This window comes from Coregonus lavaretus (genome assembly GCF_964263955.1).
Source record: "Coregonus lavaretus genome assembly, chromosome: 39".
In the NCBI taxonomy this organism is placed as follows: Eukaryota; Metazoa; Chordata; class Actinopteri; order Salmoniformes; family Salmonidae; genus Coregonus; species Coregonus lavaretus.
This window is the reverse complement of record NC_140026.1, coordinates 9665832-9678295: the sequence shown is the minus strand read 5'-3', so window position 1 is coordinate 9678295 and position 12464 is coordinate 9665832. Positions and strand designations below refer to the sequence as shown.

At 46.7% G+C, this 12464-nt stretch overlaps 2 protein-coding genes across 2 annotated transcripts in view; one reads left to right on the top strand and one right to left on the bottom strand.

Annotated features, from left to right (window-relative positions):
• Positions 1 to 299: 299 nt before the first annotated feature.
• naa40 (N-alpha-acetyltransferase 40, NatD catalytic subunit) lies at positions 300 to 10888 on the bottom strand. Its single transcript, XM_084155885.1, has 7 exons — positions 10798 to 10888; positions 9701 to 9753; positions 9433 to 9528; positions 8127 to 8285; positions 7102 to 7185; positions 2815 to 2892; positions 300 to 2664 (listed from the first exon to the last, which is right to left on the bottom strand). The coding sequence occupies exons 1-7, from the start codon at positions 10834 to 10836 to the stop codon at positions 2505 to 2507; spliced, it is 669 nt and encodes a 222-aa protein (XP_084012011.1). The 5' UTR covers positions 10837 to 10888; the 3' UTR covers positions 300 to 2504.
• Positions 10889 to 12130: 1242 nt separating this feature from the next.
• rcor2 (REST corepressor 2) overlaps positions 12131 to 12464 on the top strand; it is a gene marked incomplete at both ends in the record, with an annotated part of 27254 nt that continues 26920 nt past the window's right edge. The window contains one exon of the mRNA XM_084155830.1: positions 12131 to 12188. Within this exon, the coding sequence (XP_084011956.1) occupies positions 12131 to 12188 (58 nt within the window). The remainder of the gene's footprint in view (positions 12189 to 12464) is intronic.

The following is a 12464-nucleotide window of genomic DNA, read 5'->3' as shown; positions in this document are numbered from 1 at the left end:
ATTTGATGTTTTGGTGCCTCTAGAGCAATTCAGAAAGCTGATTGATGACCCGATTACTGATGCGTTAATTTTTTTTATGAGTGTTTATATTTCTGCTTGCATTTTATATTTTGTGTGTATTTTCTGTAATTCAGGGCTCATCTGTAAAAAAAAGAGAGACTTGGTCTCACTGACTGAAAATACAGAAAACACTGCACTACTTTAGACCAGGGCCCACAATGCAGTGCATTGGATATAGGATGGTATTTGGGATGTACACACCGGTAGCTACATTGTAACCAGGACGACTGGAACAGAAGTCAAACAAGTTTCCTTTATTTGTAACATACAAATAAAACACTGACAAGGCAGAAATGACCGTTTAGTTTTTCCCCTTTCATCGTTGTCAGTTAATAATCAATCAATCAATCACAAGACAGGTACACTCATTGTCAAACATTGAGTTTAAATGTCATTTTTAAACCGAAACAAGTGTTTTACCTGTAAAAAGCAAATAAAAACAAATCCAATGAATCTGTAACAGATTATATACACAGAGAGAAAGAGACAAGGATAGATCGAAACAAATTAAAAAGAGTCGAACATGAGGACGAGGGGAGGATATCCAACAGGTCATAAAAGAAAGTCTGTTAAAAAATATAAAAAATGAAGAAAAGTTTATTCCCTAAACTAAATTATTTTCAATTTAAACTAAACCGGTCCGCACCACTCCCTGCAACACCTGACCAATGCCACCAATCCAGGTAGAGGTTACCCATAGATACAGATCTAGGATCAGAATCCCTCCCACAACCCTAACCATTAGGGGGGAGAAGAAAGCTTTAAACTCCTCCCCCTGCATCCCAACAGAGTTGGTGCTAAACAAGTTGCCCCTAACCTATAGAAATAGGATTTCTAGAAGACGGCCATTGATGTAAATGGGGAATGACCGTTCTAGGACTTCCATTTCTATGCCCTAACCGCTGATCTCGGGTCAGGAACATTGTCACCCCCCCATGGGCCGGTTTCCAAGACCGATATTAAGCATAGTCCTGGATTTAAAAAGCATTCAATTAATTTTTTTGTCCAGGACTATGCTAATCTGACTAGGTGTAAAATCTGGTTAGGGGTGTCTTCTTACCCCAAACTATTTGACCGTAACATAGTTGCTAAGAAACACGAAGAAGAGGTGGCTGTTAGTGTCAGTTATGTCAGTTGGGATTTGAACCTGAGACAGACATGGTCTGTAGGATATTTTCTGGTTGGAAAGTAGGAAATAAAATGAGTGATTGTACTTATGACAGTTTATCTATATACAATGCACAAGAAAAACGTCAATGTTTTTGTTTCTTTGTTGTTTTAATAAAGCATTAAACTTCGAGCCTGGGTGAGATGCCAGACTTGAGTTTCTTTCCTCTCACTGAGGTTGCATCCCAAATAGAACCCTATTCCTTATATAGTGCACTACTTTTAACCAGAGACCTATGGGCGTGCCATTTGGGATTCAACCACAGCTACACAGCCTAACAGTCCAGATAGGTGGGTTTCTAGTATCTCTATAGGAAACCGCTCAATCTGGCAACCCAGCCCCCAGGCCAGCCACTATACCCTGAAGGTTTCTGTACGTTAACAGAGATGGCAACAAGACCCACACGGCCGGCCCTATTCCCTATATAGTGCACTACTAACCTACGGACCCTGGTCAAAAGTAGTGCACTATATATCGCTCTCATCACAAATGTAGCAACAGTGGGTCATCCTGCCATCAGATTGCATTTTTTTTTTTTTTTTACTGTAGAAAAACAACTGAAACTGATCAGAGGCTCTGGGGGGAGGGAAGAGAGAGAGAGAGAGCCAGAGAGAAAGTATCTACAGAACACCTGATCAAACTAAAAAAAAGAAATACATTTGTGGGGCTCTGTCCCAACAATCCACCCTAATTTACCATTCAGAATGCATGGCTAATACGTCGCTTCATCCATAATAGTACGCACATTAGGATTATTGGGACGGAGCCTTGGGACAGTTCAGAAAGCTGTTGAAGAGGTGGATGGGTGGAAACAGACAGGGCACAAGCAGATTCCTAACTTATCAAATACTGAAATTGTATGGAGGGGAGAGACAGGAAATCGAGAGGAGAGAGACAGGAAATATAGAAGAGAGAGACAGGAAATATAGAAGAGAGAGACAGGAAATATAGAGGAGAGAGACAGGAAATATAGAGGAGAGAGACAGGAAATATAGAGGAGAGAGACAGGAAATATAGAGGAGAGAGACAGGAAATATAGAAGAGAGAGACAGGAAATAGAGAAGAGAGAGACAGGAAATAGAGAAGAGAGAGACAGGAAATAGAGAGGAGAGAGACAGGGAAGAGGGGGCCAGGGGTTGGGGGTTAGTTTTTGGGCATTTGGAGGTGTCGGATTGGAGGTTGGGGGTGTACAGTAATGACTCATGAGCAGAGAAGCGGGCGAGGGGGAGCTTCTAGAGCGTTGGACCAGGAAGTGGTGAAACAGGAACAGGCTTCCTCAGTGGCAGCAGCCTCCACAGTGCCCCCCTCCCCCGTGGCTGTGCCCCTGGGCCTCGGCTTGGGCCTCGGCGTGTTTGGTCCGCCGCGACAGGATCTCATAGGTGCAGTCGTCGCCACAACAACCAGACATACTGGGGGAAGTGTCGTCGATCTCAAACCTGGGAGAGGGGAAAGATAGAGAGAAGCACAGGAAGAGGAAAGATGAAGGGAAGTGTGGTTGAGTACAGTATCAACAGTGAATTCTAAAAGAACACAATCATGTTTGTCCATGCTGAGAAGCAGCTGTTGATGCTGCTATGGAGACCCACTGTAAAGCTTCTCTGAAGAACTGGTACGCCCCGCGGTTGTGTTTGAATACTGTTAACATCACCTTCTTCATCTGTGTGCTAGAGAGAGCGAGAGAGAGAATCATTAAAACACTGTACATAGACATAATATGACATTTGAAATGTCTTTATTCTTTTGGAACTTTTGTGAGTGTAATGTTTACTGTTAATATTTTGTTTATTATCTATTTCACTTGCTTTGGCAATGTTAACATACGTTTCCGGGGAGAGAGAGAGAGTCAAGTTTGAGTTTAGATAGCTAGCTAGGTGGTAGGATAGTTGAGATGGTTAGCTAGGTGGTAGGATAGTTGAGATGGTTAGCTAGGTGGTAGGATAGTTGAGGTGGTTAGCTAGGTGGTAGGATAGTTGAGATGGTTAGCTAGGTGGTAGGATAGTTGAGGTGGTTAGCTAGGTGGTAGGATAGTTGAGATGGTTAGCTAGGTGGTAGGATAGTTGAGATGGTTAGCTAGGTGGTAGGATAGTTGAGATGGTTAGCTAGGTGGTAGGATAGTTGAGATGGTTAGCTAGGTGGTAGGATAGTTGAGATGGTTAGCTAGGTGGTAGGATAGTTGAGATGGTTAGCTAGGTGGTAGGATAGTTGAGATGGTTAGCTAGGTGGTAGGATAGTTGAGATGGTTAGCTAGGTGGTAGGATAGTTGAGATGGTTAGCTAGGTGGTAGGATAGTTGAGGTGGTTAGCTAGGTGGTAGGATAGTTGAGATGGTTAGCTAGGTGGTAGGATAGTTGAGATGGTTAGCTAGGTGGTAGGATAGTTGAGATGGTTAGCTAGGTGGTAGGATAGTTGAGATGGTTAGCTAGGTGGTAGGATAGTTGAGATGGTTAGCTAGGTGGTAGGATAGTTGAGATGGTTAGCTAGGTGGTAGGATAGTTGAGATGGTTAGCTAGGTGGTAGGATAGTTGAGATGGTTAGCTAGGTGGTAGGATAGTTGAGATGGTTAGCTAGGTGGTAGGATAGTTGAGATGGTTAGCTAGGTGGTAGGATAGTTGAGATGGCTAGCTAGTTGCTACTGCTCTTTTCTCTCCAGTATATTTGCATTCCAGAGAAACTTAAGACATTCTGGGATAGCTTATGAGCTTTCTAGCATTGCTATGGCAACTTGGTTCAGGACAAAGATATTAGAACATAGATATTCAGTACATAGACATGTTGGCGATGAGCGACAGTATCTGGATGAGGAACTATACTGAACAAAAATAAGTTACAGTTCATATAAAGGAAATCAGTCAATTTAAATAAATTAATTAGGCCCTAATCTTTGGATTTCACATGACTGGCCATAGATGGGCCTTGGAGGGCATAGGCCCACCCACTTGGGAGCCAGGTCCACCCAATCAGAAGGGCTTTATTACAGACATAAATACTCCTCAGCCGATCCAACATGTGAAGAAGCCGGATGTGGAGGTCCTGTGGGCTGGCGTGTTTACATGTGGTCTGGGGTTGTGAGGCCGGTTGGACGCACTGCCAAATTCTCTAAAACAACGTTGGAGGCAGGTTATGGTAGAGAAATGAACATTTAATTATTTGGTAACGGCTCTGTTGGACATTCCTGCAGTCAGCATGCCAATTGCACACTCCCTCAAAACTAGAGACATCTGTGGCATTGTGTTGTGTGACAAAACTGCACATTTTTGTGGCATTTTATTGTCCCCAGCACAAGGTGCACCTGTGTAATGATCATGCTGTTTAATCAGCGTCTTGATATGCCACACCTGTCAGGTGGATCTTGGCAAAGGAGAAATGCTCACTAACAGGGATGTACACACATTTGTGCCAAAAAGTTAAGAGAAATAAGCTTTAGGTGCGTCTAGAAAATTTCTTGGATCTTTTATTTCAGCTCATGAAACATGGGACCAACACTTTACATGTTGTGTTTATATTTTTGTTCACTGTAGTATGATAGTGTACTGAACAAAAATATGAACACAACATGTGAAATCCACAGATTAGGGCCTAATTTATTTATTTAAATTGACTGATTTCCTTCTATGAACTGTAACGCAGTAAAAACCGGTTAAATTGTTGCACGTTGCGTTTATTTTTGTTATGTACTATATAACATGTACCTGTTGGCGATGAGCTGCAGTATCTGGTTCAGTGTATATAACATGTACCTGTTGGCGATGCGCTGCAGTATCTGGTTCAGTGTATATAACATGTACCTGTTGGCGATGTGCTGCAGTATCTGGTTCAGTGTATATAACATGTACCTGTTGGCGATGTGCTGCAGTATCTGGTTCAGTGTATATAACATGTACCTGTTGGCGATGTGCTGCAGTATCTGGTTCAGTGTATATAACATGTACCTGTTGGCGATGTGCTGCAGTATCTGGTTCAGTGTATATAACAGGTACAGTGAGGGAAAAAAGTATTTGATCCCCTGCTGATTTTGTACGTTTGCCCACTGACAAAGAAATGATCAGTCTATAATTTTAAATGGTAGGTTTATTTGAACAGTGAGAGACAGAATAACAACAAAAAAATCCAGAAAAACGCATGTAAAAAATGTTATAAATTAATTTGCATTTTAATGAGGGAAATAAGTATTTGACCCCTCTGCAAAACATGACTTAGTACTTGGTGGCAAAACCCTTGTTGGCAATCACAGAGGTCAGACGTTTCTTGTAGTTAGCCACCAGGTTTGCACACATCTCAGGAGGGATTTTGTCCAACTCCTCTTTGCAGATGTTCTCCAAGTCATTAAGGTTTCAAGGCTGATGTTTGGCAACTCGAACCTTCAGCTCCCTCCACAGATTTTCTATGGGATTAAGGTCTGGAGACTGGCTAGGCCACTCCAGGACCTTAATGTGCTTCTTCTTGAGCCACTCCTTTGTTGCCTTGGCTGTGTGTTTTGGGTCATTGTCATGCTGGAATACCCATCCACGACCCATTTTCAATGCCCTGGCTGAGGGAAGGAGGTTCTCACCCAAGATTTGACGGTACATGGCGCCGTCCATCGTCCCTTTGATGCGGTGAAGTTGTCCTCTCACCTTAGCAGAAAAACACCCCCAAAGCATAATGTTTCCACCTCCATGTTTGCTGGTGGGGATGGTGTTCTTGGGGTCATAGGCAGCATTCCTCCTCCTCCAAACACGGTGAGTTGAGTTGATGCCAAAGAGCTCCATTTTGGTCTCATCTGACCACAACACTTTCACCCAGTTCTCCTCTGAATCATTCAGATGTTCATTGGCAAACTTCAGACGGGCATGTATATGTGCTTTCTTGAGCAGGGGGACCTTGCGGGCGCTGCAGGATTTCAGTCCTTCACGGCGTAGTGTGATACCAATTGTTTTCTTGGTGACTATGGTCCCAGCTGCCTTGAGATCATTGACAAGATCCTCCCGTGTAGTTCTGGGCTGATTCCTCACCGTTCTCATAATCATTGCAACTCCACGAGGTGAGATCTTGCATGGAGCCCCAGGCCGAGGGAGATTGACAGTTATTTTATGTTTCTTCCATTTGCGAATAATCGCACCAACTGTTGTCACCTTCTCACCAAGCTGCTTGGCGATGGTCTTGTAGCCCATTCCAGCCTTGTGTAGGTCTACAATCTTGTCCCTGACATCCTTGGAGAGCTCTTTGGTCTTGGCCATGGTGGAGAGTTTGGAATCTGATTGATTGATTGCTTCTGTGGACAGGTGTCTTTAATACAGGTAACAAACTGAGATTAGGAGCACTCCCTTTAAGAGTGTGCTCCTAATCTCAGCTCGGTACCTGTATAAAAGACACCTGGGAGCCAGAAATCTTTCTGATTGAGAGGGGGTCAAATACTTATTTCCCTCATTAAAATGCAAATCAATTTATAACATTTTTGACATGCGTTTTTCTGGATTTTTTTGTTGTTATTCTGTCTCTCACTGTTCAAATAAACCTACCATTCAAATTATAGACTGATCATGTCTTTGTCAGTGGGCAAACGTACAAAATCAGCAGGGGATCAAATACTTTTTTCCCTCACTGTACCTGTTGGCGATGTGCTGCAGTATCTGGTTCAGTGTATATAACATGTACCTGTTGGCGATGTGCTGCAGTATCTGGTTCAGTGTATATAACATGTACCTGTTGGCGATGTGCTGCAGTATCTGGTTCAGTGTATATAACATGTACCTGTTGGCGATGAGCTGCAGTATCTGGTTCAGTGTATATAACATGTACCTGTTGGCGATGAGCTGCAGTATCTGGTTCAGTGTATATAACATGTACCTGTTGGCGATGAGCTGCAGTATCTGGTTCAGTGTATATAACATGTACCTGTTGGCGATGAGCTGCAGTATCTGGATGAGGAACTTTCCCAGTCCTTTCCTCCTCACTCTACTCTCCAGCTGGACCTCATAACTACAAACAACAACAACAACAACAACAACAACACATCAACAACCACAATAACACTGTCTGGGTTCATTCCCCTGTTAAGTCGTATCAAAGACTCAAAAAAAATAAAAAAAGGCACGATAGAGGAGTTTCCCCACAAGTAATTAACAGTCGGGAGGGGCGTTCCAAGTGGATTCTTCCCAGTCGTGTGCTCGTATTTACAAATTTACAAGATGGCCGCAGCATAAGGCCCTGCAACAGACTAGTGTCCTGCTCAGGGGGAGTACTTGTACAACAAGCTGCCTCATACACTACAGAAACAGGAGATAGGCTCCTGCCCTATGGCTCAGACAAGGAAACTTACTATTTCTACTACTTAAAAAAAAAAAACCTGTACTATACGATAATCAATTTCAATACTACTAGCTATAGCAAAGATGTTAATAAATAACCCAAGATAGACCAGAGCCAGTCGTTTCCAATGGGGAGCAAATTAATCATAGTGGGCAGAACAAGTAAGGAGGTGGGCAGAACCAAGCACGAGCTAGTGAGATCCTATTGGAGCAATCTGGCATACATTTGCATATTTCCGTTAGGGAACGCCTACTCTTACGTGCACGTGTGCAATAACTCATTTCACTCTTGCACTCCTAAAGAATGCAATTTTTTAGAAACTTTGGCAAAGGGTAAAGTCTACAAAACTTCGCCCACTCCGTTCTTTAACAGATTATAGTTTTGGAGCAAACTTTTCAACGATGAGAAAATGTGCAGAATGTCGGCCAAAATCCGTCTCTCGCTCCATCTTCTCCCACTTGGCTTCCTCTCATCACCATATTTGGTAGTGAGTGGAAACGCCAACCGGACGCTTCACATTTATACATCCAGAGAAATATCTGGCTCATTGTTCTATCTGTGGCTATAGTAACTGTCAGTTCCTGTAAAAGCACACCATGACAACCCCTTACCAGTATAGCACCTCCTCCCCGCACTCGACGTCGAATCGGAAGTGAGAGAAGGCCACGGGGGAGGAATCTGTGTCTCGAGCCAGCAGATACCACGCCCTCTCGTCCTTCATCTCATCTCTCTTTTCCCTCTCCTTCCATCCCCACTCGCTCTGCTCATACCTGCAGCATAGAGGTCGGAGGTCAGATGTCAAGCACCGGACGACGTGATTGGATGGAATGTGAGTAGTTTGCTGTGATTGGGTAAAAGACTGTTAGCAGGAGTTAAATTGGGCTGGGTGCCGCTGGGGTCCAAGACCCGGCACCTATGATCCAAATGAGAGCCGAGACCCCGGTACCTTTTGGTTATGTGAATTTTCAGAGCAAACACGAGTAATCAACAGCAAAATCCAACAACCCCACAGTAGAATAGTTTACCCATTCAATTGTTCAGCTTGTCGCACTCTACGCGAGAAAATAATATTCCTCTCGAGGAGCATTCAAATTAAAGTGCCACACAGGTAGAGAAATATTCATTCCCAGTCATCAGCACTCATCAGCACTCCCTTTAAATCAGTTTTTATGGCCACCGTAAAAAAAACAAGAGGATCACTGAACTTTCTAGGGTTACCAGGCTACACTTATTTCTCAAATCCAAGAAATTAGTCAAATGCACCATTTTAGAACCAGAGTTTTTTTTTTAGCAGCAGCGTGGTTTATGTGCGATGGCGCTGAACGCACAGGGAAGACCGGGGCTAAATGTAACACGTCAGGTGTAACAGCTAGGCCTACGTTATATTCACACTGCATGATCCTTGGTTGGAACATCTTCGGGGGAGTCTTTAATACGTTGCTAACTAGCAACCAGCTAGCCGAGTGTTTAGAGTTGGTCTAGCTAACGATTAGCCCAGCTAACGATTAGCCCAACGGGGTACATGCAGATAGCAAACCACAGCCTATTTACTTCTAGCCACTAGACTACATCAGGCGGGCTACATCAGGCGATAATACTTATTGCTAAATAGAATACCTGTCTGATAATATGACCAATATGTTATTGGGCTCATGTCTGGAAGGGGGGGGATGTATTTTAGTTGTCACCATCATTATATTTTTCATTCATTTTGGAGTAGAATGCACCAGAACATTCTCACAGTCATTCTCTCCCAAAAACAAGTAGGTCCCTCCGCAACCTGTAGTAAGCCCCCCTTCTCATTTATCACCCCAATTCCTTCATACCATCTCTCCTCCATACCATCTCTCCTCCATACCATCTCTCCTCCATACCATCTCTCCTCCATACCATCTCTCCCCCTCCCTCTCTCCTTACAGTGTTTGCATGTTGGTCCGGGTCAGCTCGTAGGCCCACTCCACAGAGATAGGGTTGAGGGTGGACACTCTCTTACACTCGATCTGGAGATTCAACCTGGAAGACCAATAGAGCAGTTAGCTGAGCATCTCTCACACACACACAGTAATTGGCTATCTATCAGCCGGTCAGCCAGACTAATTGGCTATCTATCAGCCAGACTAATTGGCTATTTATCAGCCAGTCAGCCAGACAACACACACAGTAATAGAGGTGGACAATCTCTTACCCGTTTCTGTCATACTTTTTGAAGACTGGGAAAGCAGCCAAAGGGTCGTCCAGCTGTGGTAGGAGAAAGAGAGAGACGGAGAGAAAGAGAGACGGAGAGAAAGAGAGAGACGGAGAGAAAGAAAGAGCGAGAAAGAGAGACGGAGAGAAAGAGCGAGACGGAGAGAAAGAGAGAGACGGAGAGAAAGAGAGAGACGGAGAGAAAGAGAGAGACGGAGAGAAAGAAAGAGCGAGAAAGAGAGAGACGGAGAGAAAGAGAGAGCGAGAAAGAGAGAGACGGAGAGAAAGAGAGAGCGAGAAAGAGAGAGACGGAGAGAAAGAGAGAGACGGAGAGAAAGAGAGAGACGGAGAGAAAGAGAGAGACGGAGAGAAAGAGAGAGACGGAGAGAAAGAGAGAGACGGAGAGAAAGAGAGAGACGGAGAGAAAGAGAGAGACGGAGAGAAAGAGAGAGACGGAGAGAAAGAGAGAGGTGTGTATGAGCTACAGCCAGACCCAGTCACATGATCAGAAAAACCTCTAGGGCTCTTTTTCAATTAATCTTTCCTTGATTCCTCACACCTCCTGTCCTAACCTCCCTCTCAAAATGCTTAAGAGAAGAAGGTCAGAGGGGAGGGAGGGAGTGACCAATACGGTTAAGGAGGAGACGAGAAGAAAGGATGATAGTAATCACGGAAAGACGAATTGAAAGTTTAACCTTATTGGTTCCTTACCCTCTGTCCCCTCACCTTATTGGTTCCTTACCCTCTGTCCCCTCACCTTATTGGTTCCTTACCCTCTGTCCCCTCACCTTATTGGTTCCTTACCCTCTGTCCCCTCACCTTATTGGTTCCTTACCCTCTGTCCCCTCACCTTATTGGTTCCTTACCCTCTGTCCCCTCACCTTATTGGTTCCCTACCCTCTGTCCCCTCACCTTATTGGTTCCCTACCCTCTGTCCCCTCACCTTATTGGTTCCTTACCCTCTGTCCCCTCACCTTATTGGTTTCCTACCCTCTGTCCCCTCACCTTATTGGTTCCCTACCCTCTGTCCCCTCACCTTATTGGTTCCTTACCCTCTGTCCCCTCACCTTATTGGTTCCTTACCCTCTGTCCCCTCACCTTATTGGCTGCGTCCACTTTGGCACACACTGCATCCATGGCTGCCCTCTCCGCCAGGCGAGCCTGCTTCTTCTCCTTCGCTTTGTTTGACTTCCTCTGGAGAGAGAGAGGGATGGGGGGGGAGAGAGAGAGGGATGGGGGGGAGAGAGAGGGATGGGGGGAGAGAGAGAGGGATGGGGGAGAGAGAGAGGGATGGGGAGGGAGAGAGGGAGAGAGAGGGATGGGGAGGGAGAGAGAGGGGGATGGGGAGGGAGAGAGAGGGGGATGGGGAGGGAGAGAGAGGGGGATGGGGAGGGAGAGAGAATGGGGAGGGAGAGGGAGGGATGGGGGAGAGGGAGAGAGAGGGATGGGAGAGAGAGAGGGATGGGGAGAGAGAGAGGGATGGGGAGAGGGATGGGGGGAGAGAGAGAGAGGGATGGGGGGAGGGAGAGAGGGATGGGGGAGGGAGAGAGGGATGGGGAGGGAGGGGGAGGGAGAGAGGGGGGATGGGGGGAGGGAGAGAGAGGGATGGGGAGGGAGAGAGAGGGATGGGGGGGAGAGAGAGGGATGGGGGGGGAGAGAGAGGGATGGGGGGGAGAGAGAGGGATGGGGGAGGGAGGGAGAGGGATGGGGGAGGGAGGGAGAGGATGGGAGGGAGAGAGGGATGGGGAGGGAGGGATGGGGAGGGAGGGGGAGAGAGGGATGGGGAGGGAGGGGGAGAGAGGGATGGGGAGGGAGGGGGAGAGAGGGAGGGGGGAGAGAGGGACGGGGAGAGAGGGAGGGGGAGAGAGGGATGGGGAGAGAGGGGGAGAGAGGGATGGGGAGGGAGGGGGGAGAGAGGGATGGGGAGGGAGGGGGAGAGAGGGATGGGGAGGGAGGGGGAGAGAGGGATGGGGAGGGAGGGGGAGAGAGGGAGGGAGAGGGATGGGGATAGAGGGATGGGGGAGGGATGGGTGGGGGGGGGAGGGAGGGGTGGGGGGGAGGGAGGGGTGGGGGGGGGAGGGAGGGAGGGGTGGGGGGAGGGAGGGAGGGGTGGTGGGGGGGAGAGAGGGGTGGGGGGGGAGAGGGGTGGGGGGGGGAGGGGTGGGGGGGGAGAGGGGTGGGGGGGGGGGAGAGGGGTGGGGGGGGGAGAGAGGGTGGGGGGGGGAGAGGGGGGGGGGGGGAAGAGGGGGGGGGGGGAGAGGGGGGGGGGGGGGAGAGGGGTGGGGGGGGAGAGAGGGGTGGGGGGGGAGAGAGGGATGAAGGAGATTTGGGGGGGGTGGAGAGGGATGGGAAAGTATATCAATTGATGGTCAATCTTCAAGCAGAAGGCAGCGTATGTGTTTGCACATGACAAGTGAAGTGAGGGACTAGTATGCATGTGTACAACAATCCCAACATCGATGCAAAGCCTCTACATTACTGCTTAGAACGTAGACAATTAAGGGCTATAGGATTACAACAATAACAAACAAATGTATGGTCAGAATGTTAGCTTCACTTGTTGTAATGAGTGTAATTCCGGCTAGTTCCCCCCTAAACTCGAGAGTTTACAGGAAGCATTTCAGAGCACGTGCAAAGTTATTAGCTTCGGAGGTGCAAGCGTTTTAGGAACTTAGCTAGCTAAATACCTTACTGGCAAACAAACTAGCTAACGTTAAGTAGTAGCTAAACTACCTCTCACCCCAGCTAGATGCATGCATTGTGTT

Excerpts from the sequence above, each read along its gene's own strand:
- naa40 (XM_084155885.1), bottom strand. The coding sequence starts at position 10,836 with ATGGATGCAGTGTGTGCCAAAGTGGACGCAGCCAATAAG. Across the intron at positions 8,286-9,432 it reads CGGACCAACATGCAAACACT|GTATGAGCAGAGCGAGTGGG; the intron begins GTAAGGAGAGAG and ends TCTATGCTGCAG. Across the intron at positions 2,665-2,814 it reads TTCTTCAGAGAAGCTTTACA|GTTTGAGATCGACGACACTT; the intron begins GTGGGTCTCCAT and ends CCCCTCTCCCAG.